The following is a 22,861-nucleotide window of genomic DNA, read 5'->3' on the forward strand; positions in this document are numbered from 1 at the left end:
AGGCATAGAATTCCATTGTGTATATATACCACATTTTCTTGATCCATTCATCTACTGAGGGGCATCTGGGTTGGTTCCATATCTTAGCTATGGTAAATAACCAGCAGAAATACTTTTAAATAGACTGTTCATCTCTTGGATGAGAGTGGTAGTTGGATTTTTCTTGAAGTGTAAGGGGCTTAGAGGATTAAATCTCGTGGGGACCAGCCCTTGAGACCAAGTCCCTTGCTGCAGCGTTGAGGGTGTATGGGTTGACTAGGCTGCGTCTTACTGCCTGGGTAGGTAAGCTGCAGATCTCTTCTTTGACCCACCTGGCTGGAATGAATCTTCTCATTAGTCTTAAGGTGAGTTGAGTGCCCTTCTCCCCACCCCCTCCAAACATTCAGTGACTTCCGTGGGCCACACGGGCTGGTCACCTTTAAATTCTCTGCATTTCCGCAGGGCTAGCTGCTACCATCAGACCCGCTTTCAGAACCTGTGTTTGAGTCCCGAAATAGAAAAGCCCATCGTGGAGGCTTGCAATTGCTCCAGGGTCCAGTAGGCCCTTGGGTAAGCGCTGCACAGGCCCAGCCGGAAGCCAAGAACTGTAGACGGGCCAGGTAAGAACTGATGGCACATCATCTTCACATGCCACACCTGCTCTTGCCCCCATTCGGTCAAGACCACCCAAGATCTGTTGTCCTAGCCACACGTGAGCGGCCTTGAAATGTAGGCCAAAAGAATGCAGCTCCAGAGTTACACTGAGGCCCACGTGGGTAACTCACCTTGTGTAGCTGCTGCAGGGTAGAGGCCTGCTGCAGGCAGTGCAGTCCCTAGAGAAGTGTCTGTCCTGCAGAGGGTGCCCTAGAACATCAGCTCTTGGGAAACCCACCCCACGCCCCCAATTCTCAGCCCTTCCTGCTTGTGAAACAACACAATTTACAACACCGCAAATACAGTTTCGCGTTTCGAGGCGTCGCCTAGAGAGATTTTAGCAGATTGTAACCTCTGCCCAGTGTTTTTAGAATTTGGAGATGAAAGCACAGAATTGGAAGGAAGTTGATTTCAGAGCAAAAACACACGGAGTGCATTCCCAGGATTGTGGGAACACTGGGACGCACTGGTGGTGGGTTGCTCATGAGCTGGGGGGTGGGGGAGGGGAGAGGAGAGGCAGCTCCAGGAGCGGGTGAGGTTTTCCCAGAATAAGCTCTGCTCCCCTTGTCCTTTCCGTGCTGAGTCAGATGCATGATGGGAGCAGCGTTTTGAAAGATGTCACTGTAACGAAGCAAGGGGCTGTCAGCCATGCTAGTCCCCACTGTCTGGAGTGATCAGCGCTCTGCTGTGCCCCACCGCAGCCTCCAGCCATCGTGCTCCCGATGCCTCTCTAGCCTGCCCTGTTACCATTGAGCTGCACCAGTGAAGGTGCAGCTGCACTGAAAGTGCTGCCTTCACTTTTCTTTGAACCACGACCCCTTTAGTAAAACCCCAAAGTCCTGGGGCAAATATCCCAGCAAGGGCCTGTACCGTGTGTAGTTACTACAAGGCTTCTCTTGGAATTATGGCCGGAGACTGGAGGGCAAATGTTGTTCCCCAGTGTACTTCATGCCCGTCCCGACCTTGCTCATCTCATAGGCCAGAAGCTCGAGCGGAGCGGCCCCCACCAGCGGGATGTGACTGCCAGCCTTTAACCTCATTGTAATTCCGCTTGCGTGCTCGGTACACATTCCAGCACCCTGACAGTCGACAACTGCCTGGTGAGGACTGGAAGGACAGACAGACAGACAGAGAAGCGGCAGTGCCCAAATTGAGGGAGAAACTGAACAAGAGCCTCGGTTCTACGTGACCCGGGCAGGAACAACCTCTGAAGTGTGAGTGTATGTGCGTGCGCACGTGTGTGCATGTGTGCACAGGTGTTACGTGGTCCAGGATGGCTTTAAACTCAGAATCCTCCTGCCTCCCTCCCATGTGGTAACAGTGCTGAGAATATAGGTGTGCGCCACCAAGCCCAGGGCCCGTTCATCTTTTCTAAGTAGGTGAGGAATTCCTAGTTACACTGCTGTATTCCTGAGAACTCAATCTAGACTAGTAGAATTTTGAGCTGGACAGGGCGTTAGAAACAACCTCGTTCAATTCTATCGCTTTTCACATGGAAGTTAAACAACTTTCTCTAGAATAAACCAATGCAAGCACAGCCTGTCCTGGCTCCCACGCCTTCTAGTAGTGCCAGGCGATACTAATATTAATTGTATGTTTTATGTTACATATTTAGACCTAACATAGGAAAAGATCTTTATAAATTAGGCAAATTGATCCTGCCTATTGATGCCAGATAGGCAAGATTGTTTGTTAAATAAATCACACTTTGGAAGAAAACTAAATACCCCAAGGAATTACGTCTTGGAGTATCTTCCCACTAAAGAGGGTCTGTCTTTTTCTACCGTCATTCAATGAACCTGTGGTAGTGGACACCAGACAAGGAGAAATTCAAGTATTCTTTATTCAAAGTTGAAAAATGTACCACACTGCATTATTGCAAAAATTCACTGGTACAAAACACTTTGCAGCTGGTGAGAAGGCAATAAAAAGTTGATTTTTAAATTCATTACTATAAATTATTGTTACAGTACTTTGCAGATTCCGACTTTCACACTGCACGCTCTCTTCCTGCGGTGCGGTGCGGTGCGGTGCGGTGCGGTGCGCCCACAGTACTGGAGGTTCCTGAAGCTAAGGCAGCTGTTTCCGGGAGGAGGGGGAGGTAGCAGATGTCAAGGGATTTCCATTTCTCGTTCAATGCCCACGTACTTCAGGGCATCGGCCTGGCTGTATCTGAAACAGAACAAGGAAGGAGCATGCATCCAATGCGCAGGGAAGTTAGCACACCAAGCCTGCCCAACTTAGTGGAGCATTTTTTTTAATTTTATTTTATTTTATTTGTGAACATACTGTACAGAGGGGTTACAATTGCATGGGCAGGATAATGCGTACATTTCTTACCAAGCATTGCAGCCTCCTCCTTTGTTTACCCTTCCCATCCCTTCCCAGCCTCCCCCCTCCCCCCCCCTTAGTGGAGCATTTTAATGCTCTTTTTAAAAGCCCTTCCCCAACTGTACAACGACACCCGCACAGGCCCAGATGTGGCAGGCAAAGCAGGCATCCGCGCCCGTGCTCACCTTCCAGATGAGGAGATGCCTGGCTCTGAACTGAACAAATCCAGGCTGGAAGCCGCTGGAAGCTTCTCCCTGCCCAGCCCTCCCCACGCCTCTGTGCTCACATGCGCTGCGCTGGGAGGAAGACCAGGCGCCAGGCACAAGCCAGAGCCCAGCCCAGGGCGCACAAACCAGCCAGAGAAGGCACCTGAGGGTCCAGGCCTCGGGAGCCTCCGCTCTCCTCCAATGGAGAGGCCAGATGGAGCTGCCTCGGACCCTGGACCTCCTGCTGCTTCCCCTGAGGAGGGAGCCTGAGGTAAAGGACTTCCCAGGAGGCCGCCTGGGAGCCCAGAGTTTCCATCCGTCCCCTCCAACACTGCCGCAGGGGAACGTGGGCCCTAGTCTGCAATAACTCAGCTCTCAAGAAACGTTTCCACGAAGGATGCCGCCTCAGCTACAGAAATCACCAATTCAATCATCTGTGTTTGACAGCATTTAAATAAATCGACGTACAGTAAGGTTAAACTGCAAGGTAGATGCCGGCCCACAGTTCAGCGCTGTCAGTGGCTTTGTGTCTCCAGCACCCCAGTAGCTCTTTCTCCCCAAAAGAACCACAGCACAACAAAGTGGAGAGTTGCCAACAGTGCTTGACTTTTAAAATACTAAATGATGGCTAGGCACCAGTGGCTCACGCCTATAATCCTAGCTACTCAAGAGCCTGAGATCTGAGGACCACAGTTCAAAACCAGCCCAGATAGGAAATTTCGTGACTCTTTATCTCCAATAAAAACTAGAAGTGTAGCTGTGGCTCAAGTGATAGAGGGCCAGCCTTGAACAAAAGAAGCTCAGGGACAGTAATCTGAGTTCAAGCCCCAGGACCAGCACACATGCACGTGCACACATGCACCCACTCATGATGCTTTGGGCCAGGGGTATTATAGAGCACAAACAGCACAGGCAGGGCCTACGTTCAATCCAGAGCACCATAAGAAATACATGCAAAATACCACACACCACACACATGCCTTACAGACACGCCAAAAAAATATAATGATGTGTATAAGTACTCTAATAATTTAAAAAGATGTAAACGTACTGACAGCAATGCTGTCAAAGTATAGTATGGTGTTCTCAAAATAATCTATATAAATACAGTAGTGACGTTTTCCCTTAGAAAAGGCACCAAACCTAGTGACACAATGCATCTTTGACATGATGTAAAAAGGTCCAGGGTCACACCAGCTGCCAACGGCAGGGCAAGACACAGGGCTTGCTGCACAGGTTTCGTTTTTTAACATTAAAACTGGGAGAGGGTGAGGGAAGGGGTGCCAGTGTCCAAAAAGAAATGTATTCTGTACCTGTCCTTTTCTTTTTTTAAATCGGGCACTGGTGATTCATGCCTGTAATCCTAGCTACTCAGGAAGCTGAGATCTGAGAATCATGGTTCAAAGCCAGCAAAGTCCATGAGACTCTTAACTCCAACGAACCACCAGAAAACAGAAAGTGGCACTATGGCTCAAGTGGTAGAGCACTCGCCTTGAACTAGAGTCCAGGCCTAGAGTTTAAGACCCACAACAGACCAAAATTGGGGGGGGGGGGCGCCGGAGAACAGCATTTCTTGGGGCTGAGGTTAGGTGGGAGAGTGCTTGCCTCTTGAGCTTCAAGATCCTAAGTGCAATCTCCAGGACCACAAGCAAACAGAAAGCACCACTGTATGCAAAGACAATGAGTAGCTACATTAAGGGGACAGCATAACCACTCCCCTAGCCAATGCTGCAGCCAACACTGATGGCCAGCAGTGTCGAACGACCCCTTCTGGGACAGCAGATCAGTACAAGACTGAGTGAAAAGGAAGTAGCCTTGGCCCCCATCTCACCATGCAGGAAGTAAAGCCCTCAGATCATACTGAAAATGTTCTTTACCAACCTGTAATCAAAAAACAGCTCTTCACCAGTCTGGATAGCTCTCTTGGCAAAGATTCCTATCCTGTGATCGCCATTGACCATCATCACTAGAAGGAGGACACATGGGGTCAGAGGGCAGGGGGCGTGGGAAGCCTGACATCCCCCAGTGCGCGCGTGAGGGGGCGTCCGTCCCACTGTTCACGCACACTTCCGCAGGACCTACCTTTTGCATAGCAGTTAGGATTTACTGAATGATTGGCAAAACGAATTTTGTTACCCTTGCGAGTTGCATCCACCACAAAATCTAAAGAGAAAAAAGAAAACAAGTACAATCCAGTGAGGACCTGCAGTTTTAGATCATTAAACACAGGATTCTGGAAACAGAACCAATCACAGTTCTTCAAGGCTTGACTTCAAAAGCAAATCATTCAACATGACATTTGGAAAAAAATGCTGTTGTTCTAGGTCAAAATTAATCCTTAATGATTAACAATGGAGAGTGTGTGTGTGTGTGTGTAGCTGAGAAAATCAAGGCTTAAAAAAAAAGCATGTAGTCATGGCTTAAAAAAAAAAAAATTTCTCTCCAATACCAAGAACTGGCACCTGTCATTCTAGCTGCTCAGGAGGCTGAAATCTGAGGATCATGGTTCAAAGGAAGCCTGGGCAGGAAAGTCTGGGAGACTTTTATCTCCAAGCTAGAAGTGGAGCTGTGGCTCAAATGGTAGAGCACCAGCCTTGAAAGAGAAAAAAGAAAAAGCTCAGGGACTGAGTTCAAGCCACAGGACTCCCCCGCCCCCAGCCTCGAAAAGAACTGGCATTTCACACTTAAAAACAGCAGCTCTGCCAGAAAGCTCACTCCCTAGTCCCACTCAATTGCTAACGCCGTCCTATCTTCAGTACACTTCTACTTCACGCGGCCGGCATCCTGGCGGATCTGGAAGGTGCTCGCAGATAAGGCTCTCATTCTCCTTCTAGATCAGAGGTTCTCAAGGACAAGGATGAGGAAGCGATGCTTCCAAGACCCCCAAGTTCTCAGGAAGATGAGTCAAGAAGAATGTAGCAGGGCACAGAAGAATGTGCATGTCCCCTCCCAGTGTGGCAGTCCACCAGGACGCTGCGTCCTGCACCTGTCCCTCTGTTCCATGAGGAAGCCAGCCACTCCGCGTCCCGCCCACAAGCCGCTCAGCTCTGATGCTATGACAGGCAATGAGAAACAGGACTGCTGCTGTAGCCAGCCTCCTCTGGCCAATCGTTGGCCTCTATTCTTAATCCTCTGTCTGTGGAAGGTTCTCAAGCCAACTCAGAACAAAGTGCCTGCAGGCTCAGAAACACATACCATTGTTTAAGTTGAACAGAAAGCTGCACATGTACTTATCGTACACTTTCCCTCTTCTGTCTGCTTCATCTTGAGAAATAATCTAAAAAGAAACACAGGAAGACAATGTCTTGGAGTGAGGGATCAAGCCTGTAAGAACAAATAAGAGCTCTTCTAGAGAATTTTGGTCCTTCCTGAGAATCCTCAACAAAGCCAACTCCTCAGCTCCACTGGTCTGCACGCCTCAAAGGTATTTTAAAGCCTCTAAGGCAGAGATTTCTTTATCTCAAATAACAAGCTTAGAGAAAATGACCACCGAAAAGTATCTTGGCTAAAAAAATGCAAACTGTGGGTTCAGTCCAACTGAAGCTAGCTCTCCAGTATGGCCCCTAACCCGACAGCTAGAAACAGGAGAATGTCATGACCCTAACGTCCGCAGGCCACTGTCAGCGAGGCTGTGGATTAAGCAGAACAGTCTCAACAGAGCATAGCTCGTGTCATCCCTGCCCACCTTAGTCCCCAGGGGATGAAAGCTAAAGTCCCCATGGTGAAAACTAAAGCAATCCAGTTACCAAGCAAACCAGATCCACAAGCAGAATAAATCCAGGCCAAAACTCCTCACATCTGATGACGATTCATTCTAATTAAACTCAATGATTTCTCCAATGAAATCATCCCAACACACAGCTATTATAAATAATACCCCTCTAATCCTGAGTGTTGCCTTACCTCTCCACAGTATTCTGAGATGAATTCATTTTTCTGCACAGGATCTTTGATAAAAATCCCCCAGCCTGCCACATCAGATGGTGCCAGCAGTAAGTGCTAGAGAACGAAGCACAGCCACATATCAGAGGAGGAGGAACGCAGACTGGCGACAAATACCCTGCACCCAATGAAACCCGAGCCCAGGAGCAGCAGCAAGGCACAGGTAGAGCCAATCTGCACAAGAGCAACTGCGCAGAGCTGCAAACTACCAAAACAACGTGTTTCACAAATTCAGAAGGAAATACGGAGGGAACCCCAGCCTTTGCTGTTATGGGCCCCCTGAAACGACAGCAGTGAGATACTCAGGGACTGCTGCGGAGTTACATCCCCTCCCAGCTTCCACTTTGTTAGTCTGGATCATCAAGTGTCCCCAAAAGCCTTGTGTACTGATGGAGGAGGGTATGAGAACTCACTGACGGCATTGTTGGGAGGTTATAGAAAGTAAGCGGGACCCTGTTAAAATGGGTGGCTAAAGGGTGGATCTTGCCCCAGCCTGCCCCGCTGCGCTGCGCTGCCCTGCGTCTTGACATGGTGGCTTGCTTTCTCGTGGCGTCTTTTTCTCCTAGCACTCCCCATGGAACCATGGGAACCACAATGACGGCTCTCGTCTCAGCAGTCCCGTGTTCCACTTTCAGCAAAGAATCCCACCCAACGTCACCATTGCTGCAAAGTGCTCAGTTAATTCCTCCATGTGCTCATGGCCTTCATGGCCCATTACTGTTTGCATCCAGAATCTTCCTGTGACGATGAAAAAGGCTCCAAGATCAACCAAGCTCCTGAACTATGCCTATTCTGGTCCATCCTATATTTTCCCGTTAGGTGAACTTCCCAAACACTCTCCTGATCATCAACAAAATTAAATATTCTTAATTAAGTGGAACCCAGTTAGTAACCCAGGTTTGTTTTGAGAAGTAAAAGACGTCAGCCAAGAGCACGTGTCAGCCCGAACCACGTCACCCTCTGCTGTGGGTTTCATGGGAAGACAATGCCTGTCCGACAGTGACAAGTTTGACTTGGTACACGTCAGGACAGTGAGCAGGCCTAAATGGATAGGTAAGCCACCAGTGCAAACGGGTCAAGCACCTAAAACGAAAATCACCCTGCACAGCCAATCCAGACGCCCCCGGTAGGATTATAGGTGTTGGTTCAGAGCCACAGGGAAGGAAATCAAGAGACGCTAAATGTTTTGCATGGGGCAGGATTTCTGGCACAAGTGGCTCTGAACAGCGGGGCGCCGCACCCCCACGGAGGAACACAGGATGGCGCTGTAGTTAACTCACCACCTGCTCCTTTACTTGTGAGTCCTGTGACTTGGGGTTTCCCTGTTTATAAAACAGAATTTATGATAATCCTAACTCACAGGGATACACACACCACTCAGGGCTGTTTATTAAGTATATAATATTAAGTAGCTAAGAAGTGTCAGCTATTATGATTAAAAAGATGATTGTTAAAGTTTCTCTTGCTCAGTAACTGCTTAATGTTTATTTCATTTTAAATCACCTACAATGCTATTCTCAAATTTCAAACTCCTGGATGTATGGTGTCCAAGCTTTTCTTTGATTGTATGTGAGGATCTCGTGATACAGCCGGCCTGAGCTGAGTCACAGTGTAGCCAGGCCAGCAAGAAACTGGAGACCTCCTCCTGCCCTCGCCCCAGGGCCCAGCCACCCAGACGCCCCCCACCACGGACAACCTCCTTTCACGGGTATTACATAAAAACACGTCTACAAAATCTTGCATGGGAAAGTTTACCTTTCACGCTGAAAAGAAAAGAACCTAAAGATACCACTTGATGAGAACACATAGCTCTACTGTGTTCGGATTGCATCTGTTTGGACTGAAGTGATGAAAACTTATATTAACTGAAAGAGATATTTAAAATGACTAAACAACTAGAAAATAACTCCTAAGCCCTAGTTTATCTTCCCACCAAGTGGGAAATGCAAAAGACAATAGTTACCCCCAAGAAAATGTGGTCGTGTTCTCCCTCATCAACAGCACCTTTACTTCGGCTGCCCCAGCCAATGGTCTGTCTAAAGCTGGGTGACATCAGAAGACAAAACAGCCTTCCCGCGGTGACAGCTGCTTACCTTTTTGGAGCCCCGCTGAATACTACAGTTCTTGCAGGACACGTTTTTGCTGTCCCAGTGGTCAGCTGCTCCACAGGTGAGGCAGAGGTCAGGGTCACACTCTCGGACAGCCAGGTAGCACGGGCACTGCTTGGTATTGCACTGTGCTTTGCACCGGCATCCGGGAAAGCGGTTCTGACCTTCAGAGATAACGAGTTCATCATCATCACCATCACCATCACCCCCACTCATCACCAGGCAAACACTTGCATAAAGGTAGTGGCAAGTACTGTGCACAGCACCTGATGAACTCATTTCCCCCTTCACAACCATCTTATCTTCCACTGTATAGATGAGGAAAGGACGAAACCGCAAATGCAAAAACTGTTAGGACCAAGGAAGGTGACTGGTGAGTGTTTGCTTCCAAGTTCATATTTATTAAATGCTGAGTGAAGCCAGGCACCGGCAGCTCACACCTACAATGCTAGCAACTTAGGAGGCGGAGATCTAAAGATCCCAATTAGAAGCCAGCCCAGGAAGGAAAGTCCATGAGACTCTTATATCCAACTGATCCCCAAAAGGCTGGAGGTGTGGCTCAAGTGGTAGAAGGCCAGCCTTGAGCAAAAAAGGCCAAAGGACAGCACCCAGGCCTGAAGTTCAAGCCCCAGTATTGGCAACAAAAAAAGGGGGAGGGGGAGTATGTGAATTTTATTCAACTTTGAACTAAAGAGCATCCATGGTCCTTGACCAGTCTGACAGCCCTGCAAGTTGGAGCCTGCTCTTTAGAATGCAAGCTTTCTGTGCAATGCCTTTAAACAACTAAAAATCCATTACCCTTATGCTACTTTTTCTTCATTCTGAAGACTAAAACCCTAAGTCTGACAACTTCCAGTGCCCCAAAATGTTTGGGCAGCTACTTCTAGATTTCCCCTTACAGTCTATGCCCACTATACTATCACTCAATTTAAGTCATCAAAGAATAATTTAAAAAGAAAAATCAAGTACTTCACTACAACTCTGACCAACTTGCATGCACACACAGGCACGCGCGCGCACGCACACACACACACACGCACGCACGCATGCACACACACCCAGAAGACTGACCGGACACTAAGACAGTGCAGTTAGGGGCTCCATCAATACGTGTAGAATAAATGGATTTCCTAAAGTAAATGACAAGGAGCACGCCATGTCTTTATGCTTTGGTGTAAATTGCTATGTTAAATTGCCAGCCAAAGGCCTATTCGGTTCTCATGCAATTGCATCAAAGCAACAAATACTTACACTCTGAACTACATTGACAAAACTTTTCACAAAAATTTTGTGCTATCACACAAGGGCACGAACTGTCACAAGGCTGCCGTGGATGGTCACAGGGTTGATAGTTGTAAACATGGTTAGAGGAGCCGTCTGAGTAAAGACAACAGCACGCAGCCAATGAATCCAGGGAGATGGGAAATGATCACACAGTTAACAAGAGTACATCCTTCCCCACTGCCTTCGGAGCACCCTACTGGGTTTCTGCTAACATACTTACAGTGCTGCATATGTTCCGTGGACAAATGGCAAAAATCACCTCCCACCCCCAAGAGCTCAAGAGCATGGCCTCACATCACTGGCCCATTTCCAAAGCGCTTCTCACTGGCTCACTCCATCCAATCACCTTTTTTTTTTCCAAAAGATAACTGACTGGAGACTCAGCAACAGGTTATCTTTCAATTAAATTAGTTTGTTGTATAGAAAACAATTAAATCCCAACTCCAATCCAGTTACTATTCTAAAACATGAGAAGGAAGTAGACACTGTTACAACCACAAAGTTAAATGGAAAGCTACTCACCCTTTTTCAGCTGTATCTTTCTACAGTGGGCAGCCCACAACCTGCAAAAACAGAGAAAAACACATCACCTTCTAGCCAAGCTACTTAACTGGGCTTGCCTGTGCATTAATCTAGCCAAGAAGTCCTAATAAGCTACCCCATCAGCTCCGTGACTCGAACAGCTGCTCACTGAGGCTGCTGGGCCACAGTGCAAAGCCCGATGGGGGAACCACTTCCTGTGCCTGTCCATAGCACCTGGGCAGGGCTGAGGAGCCTCCTGTGGCAGGTGTGTGCCTAGCTAAATGACGTACTGATGTGGGTTATACGCATGCCCCTACTTGGTCAGTTTCCGGTCTTATTAACCATGTAAGCACGCTACGCCATCAGAAACATTTCAACCAAAAATTCAGAAGAAGCTTCCTATGGGAAAAGTTCCTAATTTCTCAAAAGCTCTAAATTATTTAGTAAACTACCATAATAAATGAGCCTATACAAAATTACTGAAGCATAATCTAATTGTTCCCTTATGCATCCAAATTTGCTTCTCGTTTTAAAAAGGTGGGTTGGGTTAGGAGCCCAGGCACCATTTTGGGGGGCTCTACATTTGCCAATCACATCAGACTAAAAACATCATCACTTACAGAAGCCTCTGCAAAAAATAGCATCCACAAGTGCTTAGAAAAGGGTCCTTAAGAACATCAGAATGCAAGGGCATTCCCGAAAGCCTGGGCTCCTAGACTACCAGTCACTTCTAAAACCTGGCTCAGATCTCAAAGCACAAAATTTGTCTTGGAACATTTCTTAACAAACGGCTAATTGTTTATGTAGCTTTTACTACAAAAGCTTAATTTGTTTTTCTTAACCAAGATGCAGTATGGTAAACCAAAATTTGTATAACTTACAACATGCCAAAATAACGGAAGCTGCCGTACATTACAGAAAAATACCAGCAACCTTCCACTGGCCTGTCTCTGAGGACAGTTTATGGTCTTTACTTCAACAGTCCAAGTGGAAGGAAGGCAGGGTCCACCCCCAGCCTACAGAGGCCTTCCTTCTCTGTGCCTGTCTAGAACTCAGCCACGCACTCACCGGTGTTTCCTTTTCTTCTTCCGTGGAGGAGTGTCCACATCCTCGGCGGGGACAGGCGCTATGATACTGGATTCTTTGACTCTAAATTCATACACCTGAGGAGGCACAGGCAGGGAGTTCTACAGACCGTCTGACGTCAGGGAACCCCCCATGCTCCCACCCACCACACACTGCTGGCAGTGGGGCCCAGTGGATGCCCCTCCACCACTTCAGGAGACGGGCAGCACTAACATTCTGCTCATGAGTAGTGGTGTCGAGTGTCAGCTTACTAGCTTTTTACATCTATTAGCCCTACCTTAAACATCTCAGATGAGGAAATGCTTAACTCAACTAAAGAATGGCATTAAAGGGCTGGAGGTTTGGTACAAGTGGTAGAGCGACTGCCTAGCCAGCATTAAGGCCCCAAGTTCAAGCCTCAGTACCTCTCCCACCTCAAAAAAAAAAAAAAAAGAGAATGGCATTATGTCATTCACACTGGGCAAAAAAGAAAGGCAATTCTTGTTTGGACAAGGAATATATGTCATTATTTTTACCAGAAATACCTACCTGTCTGCATGTTTTGGTCCCAATTAGCCTAGCAATGGCACAGAAATTATCATAGTAAGTGCCGATGAGGACTCTAAACATGGACGCTTCAGCACCACTCCACTCCACATTCTCAGGAGGTTCAATATTTGGCTTCATCTTTATTGGGGTTTGACACCGAGAATTTGCTTCTACAAAACCAAATGTTAGCACAAGTCAGGAAATGCATGAACAGTGTAAGAAGTAAAATTCAGAGTATGCTTAAGACCACAGAAGGAAGGGAATTGTATCTTAGAATAAAATGAAGCTACAAACAATCACGGGGTTCTTCTCCCACCCAATCATGAAGTTGCCCCTTTCTTCAGTGTGGACTACAAGGCCACATTCTAGGAAAATGAACACGGTTCATTTTCTAGCATTTTGCTAGTAGTGGTATAACTCCTCAAATTGAAAGGACAACTGAAGCCCAATCAGTAAAATATTCATCCATGTTCTCTAGTTGTCTCTCTAACCAAACCTACTCCTATGATATCAAGAACATTAAAAGCCCGTGATCAGAATTTCATAGTGCCCTGAGAAAAGAAAACGCCCAGAGGGTGAGAGCACTCTGGGTTGAACCTTCTGGAAGCCCTGAAGGGCAAACCTCATGAGAGAGGAAAATCTGCAACAATTCAGCTACATTCGTAAAAGAATTCCCTCATCTTAGACTGCTTGTTTAATCAAAAAAACCAACTCAAGTACTGCACGTATCCACGTCCTTAATCTTCACAATGTGAACGGGCAAAGCAATGCTGAAACACCCAGAGAGGAGTTCTGTCTCACCAGAGGAGCTAGAAGTTTCGTCCTTTTTCTCCTCTTCCTCTTTGTCATTGTTTTCTCCTCCGGTCTCAGCCCCTGCCTCCCGGTCACTGTCCGTGTCCTTGGACTCCAGCACGTTGATGGTGGGCGTGCTGGGTCTGCTGCTGTTGGTGGGAAGCCGGCCCCTCCGGCGGCCCCCCGGCCGCTTCGGTGGAGTCTTAATCCTCTCAGCAGTAAGGGCGGCAGCAAACTCCTTTGCTCCCTCCTGAAAAATGAAAATGGTCTGCATCAGTGTCAAGATCTAAACCTCACCTTGAAAAAAGAATACAAAGACATTGCATACCACGCAGAGATTTATTACCCATTTATCACACAATCATCGCATATCTGAATATACTCACTTTTGATGATTTGAAAACTTCAGAATGTAAATGAGTTTGATATCTTACAAGAGGAGCATGAAATCAAGCAAGACAATTCTACATGGTGAATTTGTGACACACATTAGAAGATTAAAATACAGTTCATTGAAAAGTGAATCTTTGCCAAAAGAATCACTATATCTAATAGCATCGAGTCAGACTTCCTATACAGAGTTTATGGTAACACTTACCTCTTTAAAGGTACTATTTAAAGAATACAAGAAAAGTACAAAACAGAAACATGCATACATTGCTTGTCACTTTGTCTTACTATTAAAACATCCAATATTTTTTTCCTGTGAAGGAGGCAGAGCCACAGGAAGACATGAAAGGAACTTCAGGAACAGACTCCAAGGCTTACATTTTGCATTGTGAAGTAATTCAGTCTCAGAAAGTATAAAACAATGGTCAGAGCATGTTTTACAGAGAGACCACAGAAACATTTTAGATGAGCCAAATAATAGTTCTACCTTTAAAGAATACAATACAACAGTGCTCAAGAATTCCATTTTTAAGGGAAAAGTTTGAGAGCAGCTAACAGTTTTATACTTCAGTCTACAAAACCAAATTGCTTAAAAATAGGATACCTTCTGCAGGTGCCATTCATTGAATCTTCTCTCCAAAATCCAACAGGCAATATATACCCATTTAGTTCCTAGGTAGGAGTGGCTTGGTTCAAAGAGGGGAAATGGTAAACAATAAGATAGTACCGTAAAAACAACTTTCCTACCTTATATCTTCCTAATCCCTTACCTTTTCTCCATCACTTAAAAAGAATCTGTAGGTTGGTTCTACAGTAGTTCTAACTACCTAGGGCCTAGCACTCGTGGAATGGATATGGTCCTGAGAACTCTTAGGGGCTACTGCACATGACCGCTGAGGTTCTGGTGTGAAGTGGGCCAAATCTCACAACTGTCACTTTGTGGAAGACCTATGAGCCTTGGACCTATGGGGCTTCAGATGTTGCTAAAGAGATAACAGATAAACAACAAAGATCCCTGAAGGACTGAATTGTGCAGTACATGAGCTAGGAAAGAACATGGGTAAGAGCACTGCCTGTCTCTTGGCAACAGAAGTGCAGGGATGGACAATACGAACGCTGGCTTTACCACCTCCACCAGAGCTCAGCATTACGACCCTCCAGAATAAAAAACAACTACATCTTACCAGGTGCTGGTAACACTGTGGTCCACAGGGTTTGTTGTCGAGGGCTGTTTCAGTGTTCTTCCGCTTGTATGTATTGGGTGTTGCATGAAAAGCTGGAAAGAAAGTTAAAGACAAAGTATCTGAATGTAAGTAGAAAAAACTTAATGTTTCATTTCCCCAGATCAATGAATCACTGGTTGTATTTTGCCAGTGAATGGTTTACATTACCTTACACAACTTGCCTCCAAATTTCTACTGAACTTTCAGTTTCCTCTAAGCAAGGTGGAAACAGTCAACTATGGAATGATGAGTTTCTTGCTTATATTTTTTACATTAATAACTGATGTACAGAAACTATAATTATAAATATTGTCTTCAACATCTTCCACACAAGCAGTAGACCATCTCAAATAAATTAGGCTTCCTATTTTATCAAGTAAATTCTGAGATCTACAATTCCTTCATTTTAGAACAGCCAAAACATGGGAATAGTAGGAAATATTGCTTAAAATATTACTTCAAACTCAATTACAAGAAGAACAGTCCTAAATTACCAACATTCAATTTTTGTGAAGAACAACCAATGAAAGAACCTAATGAGGGCTTGGCTTTTCCACAGGAAAATCATCAAATATAACACATTTTAGAAAGGAAAAAAATCTTTTTTTTTTTTTGGGGGGGGGTCAGTCATGGGGCCTGAACTCTGGGCCTGGACATGTCCCTCAACTCTTGGTTCAAGGCTAGCATGCTACCATTTGAGCTACAGCACCACTTCTGTTTTCTGCTTATGTGGTGCTGAGGAATCGAACGCAGGGCCTCAGGCATGCAAGGCAAGCACTCTTACTGCTGAGCCACCTTCCCAGCCCCAAGAAAAAAAATCTTTGAAGCAAAATTTCCAAATAATAGATTCAAATGTTAGCTCATGAAATATAGGAAAGCAACGTAAACACACTAGTACCAACTTCACAAATTCTCAGGAGCTTGCTTCCTCATAGATAAAAGCAAATGCTTAAAATCATCCATTCAGAATTATTACTTCGCTTGTATTTTTAATAAATGATTTATTCAGAAAACATTTTGGTGGAGTGTGGAGATGTTTTTCTTGAGGCAGAGTCATACTATGTTGCCCGAGCTAGTCGTGAACTCACGATCCTCCGGCCTTACCCAGCCAGCCCAAGGCTACAATTCTAAGTGTGTTACCACACATTTTGGTATGTTCGAGATGTGGGGAGGGCTCAAAACAAATTTAAAAATACATGAACTTAAACTTACATTTAAAGAGAAATAATGAGAGCCGAGAAACATTTTATTTTTGCGGAGCTGGGATGAGTCAGTTTTGTATGTTATGAGCTGTTTCTTCCAGAATGAGAACCTAATACCAGATGGCTCAGTTGGCAATTTATTATCCGTACAAACACTGAGTATATATAAGGTGAAAGTTATCAACAGCAAGGAAACGTATTCATCTAAAAACCCAGAGATCTTCATTAGTTAGAAGACTATTTTAGTTTGGTTGCCTCCTCTAGCACATCTGTATTTAGAGCGTACAGAGAACAGATGGACACACACAGCTAAGGCACAGCAGCTTCTGCTGGTCCTGAACTAGGTGTCTCATCAGATCGGAACAAGAACACAGAACATTCGTAAATTACAACTATGCAAGCTAGCACACAAGCAACTCAAGCTAAAAAGGAAAACTTAACACAGTAATAGTTGAAAGGTACTTTAAACAATTTTAAAACAGCAGCCAGGAGAGGCTAAGATCTGACACTGTGGGACTGCGGTACAAATTAAGTCCAGGGGAAAAAGTCTGTGATACTCTTATCTCCAATTAACTACTAAAAAGCCTGAAGGGGAAGGGTGGCCCAAGGACAGAGTGCTAGCTAGCCAGCCTTGAGAAAAAAAGCTCAGAGACAATGCTGAGGCCCAAAGTTCAGTCCCAGGACCCACACAAAACTAATAAACAACAAAATGTTGTTTTTAACGTTGTATTCAGCTAAAATTAACAAAAAAAATCTTTATAACTAGATTTGAAAGAATCCCAAACCTTAAACCACCAGAAAAACTACTTATATAAACCATTCTTGCTGAGAAAAATGCCTTCAGTGTTTTTCGTTTCCGGACGACTGAACACAAAGCTTCCAAACACTCCTGTCAGGATTCAAAGTTTATCAAATAACCCAAACTCTATCTAATCACTGGCCCAGGTTTCTCTAACCCATAGGGGACAAACTATGTATATATGGGGAAAATCACATTAAATTCCCCATCAGGAAAAGGGAAGAATTATGCAAGATGCTTTTTTTTATATACTGCTGGGAATTAATCCTAAATTTGCCTATGGCAGGCAAATGATCTACCTTTGAGCTACACCCCTAGTTACACCCCCTTACATTGTTTTAAGATAGGATCTCTGTACACAGCTCCGACTGGCCTTGAACTTGCCTCTCTCCTGCTTCCCCTCCTGAGTGCTGAGATTATAGACACGGTTCACCACATTCTACTACATTTTTTTCCCTGGTACCAGGGTTTTGCTTGTTCCCACGGCTGGCATTCTATCAGTTGAGCCATGCCATTAGCCCATTTTTTTTGCTGGTTATTTTAGATATGGAATCCAGTGGTGTTTTCTGTCTGGCCTGGCTTTGGATCACAATCCTCATCTCCCAGCCTTCTAAGTAACTAAATCACCAGCGCACAGCTAAAGACTCTTTTTTAAATTGTACAAAAAAGCAAAAACAGGAATGTTGAGGGCATTTCTTTATCAAAGTTAATCTACAAAAGCTTGATAAGAAATCTTAAATGTTTTCAAACCAAGACAAGAAAACTTTGAAATCATAGTGCATAATTCCATCTGTTCTCTATCCCTTAATGTGAGATCCATGGCAGCTTTAGAAAATGGCTCTACAGTACCCACAGTAACTCCCTAGTATCTTCAAATTTCACCAAGTGATACATTAAGTACAGAATGGTGAGATCAAACTTTAGCCATTACCTGTTTCCAGTGGTGATTGCTCAAATTAGGAAAAAGGAACAAAGAGCTCATTTGTCTAAGTACCTCACTCAGTACTTGTTTTACTATGCTACAGAAATGGGGAACATCTGGCCCTTGGGCTTTAAATCATTTGGTCCATGACAGGACAGACACATATGCTTCTTGTCAGCTCCCCAAGGCCCACAGTGTTAATTCTGCATGGCCTGTAAATGACGCCGCCATAGCCACATGGCTCTTGGCAGAAAAAGGGCTCCCCACCCTGGGAAACAACTTCAGGTTTCTCTACTCCGGTTTTTGTAATCATATTACTGCATACCCCACTTCTTCTGAACACCTCTTAAAGCTTGGTGGCATGTGAAAAATGATCATAGATCAACACCCACTGTCGGTTTTAGTAACTTTTGGTTAAATTACTGATCTCAACCACTCTTCAGTAAATTCAGTGGCAAGAATAAATTCTTAGCCGGGTGCCCAGTGAGTGGCTCATATTTGTAATCCTAGCTACTCAGGAGGTTGAGATCTAAGGATCATCATTTGAAGCCAACCTGGAAAAGGAAAGTCCATGAGACTCTTATCTCCAATAAACTATTTTAAAAAGACAGAAGTGAAGCTGTGGGATGGTAAGGGGAAACAACAGAGGCAGCAATGCTTAATAAGAAATGTGCTCATTACCTTGCTCATGTAATTGTAACCCCTCTGTACCATATTTTCACAATAAAAAAACTTAATAGGAAAAAAAAAAAGACAGAAGTGAAGCTGTGGCTTAAGTGATAGAAGTTCAGGGATAGTGCCCATGCTTTGAGTTCAAGCCCCAGGACCATCACAAATAAAAAGAATAAATTCTTACTGAATTATACTTTCACTGAAATTCTTCAGTGTATATCACATATACTGGACTTTTACAAAGAATACCTCATAAAGAGTGCCATCACCAGAACCTAGATAACAACAGTGACAGCCGCAGTAATGAGAGGCTAGTAATAACTTCTTTATTTGAAGCAAACACTAGGCTAGGGACATTATCTCATCTAATCTTCACGCACAGAAAATCCCAGGGGGCTGGGAGTGTGGCTCAGTGGTAGAGTGCTTGCCTAGCATGCATGAAGCCCTGGGTTCAATTCCTCAGTACCACATACACAGAAAAGGCCAAAAGTGGTGCTGTGGCTCAAGCAGTAGAGTGCTAGCCTTGAGCAAAAGAAGCTCAGGCACAGTGCCCAGACCTTGAGTTTAAGCCCCAGGACTGGCAAAAAAAAAAGAAAAAAAAGAAAAGAAAAAGAAAAAATCCCAGGTTTGAGGGGCAAAGACGGCTGCTAGTTATTACGCTATGTCTGAACATTTAACCATTACATATTCCAAAATATTTCTTTAAAATGTTAACCATTGATCATAAACTTAAAAATATTTTCCTTGAAGTTCTAACCATTTGGGAAATTATCTTTTCTACAAGCAACATCAATATACATTCTGAAAGAATATTAAAAACAAGATTTTCATATTAACATCTAAAGGGACAAACTGACACAGTATGAGACTTAAATTTGATTTTTCCCAAAAGATATTGAACTACGAGAAAGCATAACAGAACATTTTTCTATGACAAGTTCTACTCTGGGTCCTGTTTCAACAGCGCAGATACCCATCCTGGTTTGTCACACTCATTCTTCCTCCCACTAGACATGCTATTATCTGTGTACACCCAAGTCAGTCTAGTATAGTAAGTCCTGATTCCTCTAGGCTAAAGCTTTCATAAAGAATTTCCATGGCCCAAAGTCAGAACTGCCAGCCTCAACTTACAAAAAAAGAACTGTATCTTAAAGCAATTTTGGAACATAAAAGTGTGATTAGTTCCTGACTAAAACCCTTTATCCCTCAGGCTAGTTAGAACATTTACAACCCCTTGATGGACATGTGTCTGCTATACTGGGCCTGTAGGTTGGTTGGATTATCAGTCCTCTACCATCCAAACATCTTCTTTATTAAGGAAAAAAAGAAAAAGGTACTCCTAACATCTATTTTAATAACAGTAAAACTACAAATCCAGAAATTTAAAAGAAAGAAAGATGTTTGTATAAACAAGTTTTTATTTCACGTTAAGTCCTTAATTTTTTATTCTCTGAGTAAGTAGCTTTTTAAATACCTGCATTTAAATTCCAGCAAAAGGTAATGTGCTCTCTTAATGAAGTTTAAGTATGGCACACATACTATAATTTTTAGAAATAGAAGTAACAATACTAGAATCCTTTTATATTATAAAACTAAATGACAAATTTGAATTCTAACTGTAATACATTACAACACTTTTCAAGCTAGTTTAAAAAACATAATTCCACAACAAAGATAGAAAATGAAAACGTACAATAATTGCACTTACGATGTAGGAAGCAGTCATACTTAAAACATCGCCGACAGAAAAGTGTATGAAATGAATGCAAGCTCTGCTCCCTCTGAACAGACTTAGCGTTTGGTCCGTCTATGTTGGGGGTACATTCAGGAGGAAGAGCACCGGGGAGCTGCTGCTCAGTGAGTTCTTTATATCTAATATCAACCGAGAAGAAGAATAGGAGGGAATCAGGAAAAAAATGTAAAGCTTTTAAAGTTTCCATGTTTCTTAAAGATTACTGACTGAAACACATACACACACATATCCCTTACAAACGTCTTTACTTCAAGAAATAAGTAAGCACTATTTGCTGTTTGTACTTCTTTTGTGAACTGTTCAATAAAGTGCCCATTTGTTGTTAAAAAAAAAAAAGAAACAAAGAAGCATTATGCATAAACATTATGTATGCTCTGTTAAGAATTAAGATATTATGTGTGGCATAACAATTGACCTGATGGTTTGGGTATATCCTGGACTTGTTTTCATTTTTATTAAGCATCAACTATTCTGAAATTCCCACCAATATTCAGAAAAGTTTTTCTATAATTTATTACTGTGAATTACATATGCATAAATACTTACTCCCCCTAAAATAACATTCTGTAGCACAGAATACTACAAATGAATACTCTACTTACAATATCATGTGAACACTACAAAGAAACTTGAGTGGCTGGCTGATCACCTGGAATAGCACAAGGCAAGAATTCCTCAAAAGCAAATTTTACTTACTTTTCCTTGAGTTCTTCTGCTGTGCCCTTATCTGGAAACATTGAAGAAATAGCCTCAAAAATTTTATCAGAAGGAAATTTCCGAGGTGGGCGGCTTTCTTTTTCTTCATAGAGAATTAGGAAAGGGAGGGGAAGGAGAATGGAAATAAGTTTTCAACCCTTCAATTTTTCCACATAGTAGTATCTCAATAACTTTAGTCTTTTGTGGCTCAAGTAGTAAAATACTTAAGTTCAAGGCCCAGCACTAGAGTGGAGGAAGATATTTCGAAGAAATCATCAACCCTGTATTGCACTTACTTCTAACATAGAAGTCTGTGGAACACTTGCAGATCAAACACAAAAGTCAATTCTGAAGGGCTCAAGAGCACACACAGAGACATACACAGACCCCAGATTTCAACTGTCTGCTATTACTTAGCCATTTAGATGTTTCCTCATCTATAATATGAAGAAACTGAAGTAGATTATCATTATGTTTTCTTAAAAAATGGATGCTGCTTTGGAATTTCAATTCTTCCCTTGAATTCATCCATACACACTGCTTTTAACAGGGCTTGAGAGCAGGTGGTTTATAGGAAGCCATAGTAGGGCAGGGGAACGCACAGCTCTGAGGCAAGTTGGCTCAGGTTAACATCTCGGGTTCAGGATTTCACTTCTTTAAATCTGTTTCCTCAAATATACAATAGATCTAATAATAACATCTACCTTTTGAAGATGTGAGGATTAAATAAGTGGATGCCTTGGAAGTGATTAGCATACAACTTGTAGATACCAAAGCAATGCTATCATTATAATGATGATTATGCAAATTGCTCCATGCAGTCCAAAAAAGTAAGGACTGTGTTCTTTTATTAGCCAAAGGAAAGAAAAAAATGCTCAAGTGAGATGTGGCAAATATTATTGATGTGATATTTAACAGAGGAGAAAGAAGGAACTAATTTCTACTTGGACTGGTTTTGGTTTTTTGGTCAGTCATGGGGCTTGAACTCTGGGCCTGAGTGCTATCCCTCAGCTCTTCAGCCCAAGGCAAGCAAGGGCTCTACCCTTTGAGCCACAGTGCTACTTCTGGTTTCTGGTGGTGAATTAGAGATAAGAGTCTCATGGACTTTCCTGCCCAGGCTGGCTTTGATCTTCAATCATCAGATCTCATCCTCCTAAGTAGTTAGGATTATAGGCGTGAGCCACCAGTGGTTAGTCTTTGTTTTTTGGTGGGGCTTTTTCTGTTTTTGTTTTTTTTGTGCCAGTGCTGGGGCTTAAACTCAAGGAGTAGGCTCTGACCCTGAGCTCTTTTTGCTCAAGGCTAATCCTCTATCACTTGAACAACAGCTCTACTTTTAGCTTCCTGTGGTTAACTGGAGATAAAGAGTCTCTAGGACTTTTCCTGCTGGCTTTGATCCTCAGATGTCACCTTCACTAGTAGCTGGGATTACCAGCCAGGCATGACCCACTGGTGCCAGTCTTAGACTTTTTTGTTTGTTTTGAAAGAATGGCATTTCTGCACAAAAAGTTGTTCTCAGACATACCATCGCGGCTATCCTGTAGGTCCTTCTGCTTTTCTTCTCTTTCGTCAGGATCATCTCCATCCTCTTCATCGTCATCATCATTGTACTGACCAAGAGCATTCACCAACTCCACAAAAATTTCATCATTTATAAACCCACATTCTGAAATACATTAAAGCAAATGTCAGAAAGGCACCAAAGAAAGCGGTAATGACAAGGTTAATTTATGACTTTATAGAAGGTCTTTAGTCTTTATAGTCCTTCCCTAATT

General features: G+C 43.8%; 1 protein-coding gene across 5 annotated transcripts in view; it reads right to left on the bottom strand.

Annotated features, from left to right (window-relative positions):
* Positions 1-2,478: 2,478 nt before the first annotated feature.
* Positions 2,479-22,861, bottom strand: part of Ezh2 (enhancer of zeste 2 polycomb repressive complex 2 subunit) — a 38,445-nt gene continuing 18,062 nt past the window's right edge. For 3 of the 5 annotated variants that reach the window (XM_013021722.1, XM_013021721.1, XM_013021726.1), the window contains 15 exons: positions 22,612-22,752; positions 21,090-21,192; positions 20,349-20,512; positions 15,007-15,098; positions 13,442-13,682; positions 12,641-12,810; positions 12,095-12,189; positions 11,027-11,067; positions 10,472-10,597; positions 9,206-9,384; positions 7,074-7,169; positions 6,366-6,447; positions 5,253-5,333; positions 5,052-5,136; positions 2,479-2,805 (listed from right to left, as the gene is read on the bottom strand). In XM_013021722.1, the coding sequence (XP_012877176.1) occupies positions 2,745-2,805; positions 5,052-5,136; positions 5,253-5,333; positions 6,366-6,447; positions 7,074-7,169; positions 9,206-9,384; positions 10,472-10,597; positions 11,027-11,067; positions 12,095-12,189; positions 12,641-12,810; positions 13,442-13,682; positions 15,007-15,098; positions 20,349-20,512; positions 21,090-21,192; positions 22,612-22,752 (1,757 nt within the window). In that variant the 3' untranslated portion in view covers positions 2,479-2,744. The remainder of the gene's footprint in view (positions 2,806-5,051; positions 5,137-5,252; positions 5,334-6,365; positions 6,448-7,073; positions 7,170-9,205; positions 9,385-10,471; positions 10,598-11,026; positions 11,068-12,094; positions 12,190-12,640; positions 12,811-13,441; positions 13,683-15,006; positions 15,099-20,348; positions 20,513-21,089; positions 21,193-22,611; positions 22,753-22,861) is intronic. The other 2 variants (XM_013021724.1, XM_013021723.1) reach the window with 1 other exon arrangement.

The sequence above is a fragment of the Dipodomys ordii genome, unplaced genomic scaffold (assembly GCF_000151885.1).
Source record: "Dipodomys ordii isolate 6190 unplaced genomic scaffold, Dord_2.0 Scaffold56, whole genome shotgun sequence".
NCBI classification, from domain to species: Eukaryota; Metazoa; Chordata; class Mammalia; order Rodentia; family Heteromyidae; genus Dipodomys; species Dipodomys ordii.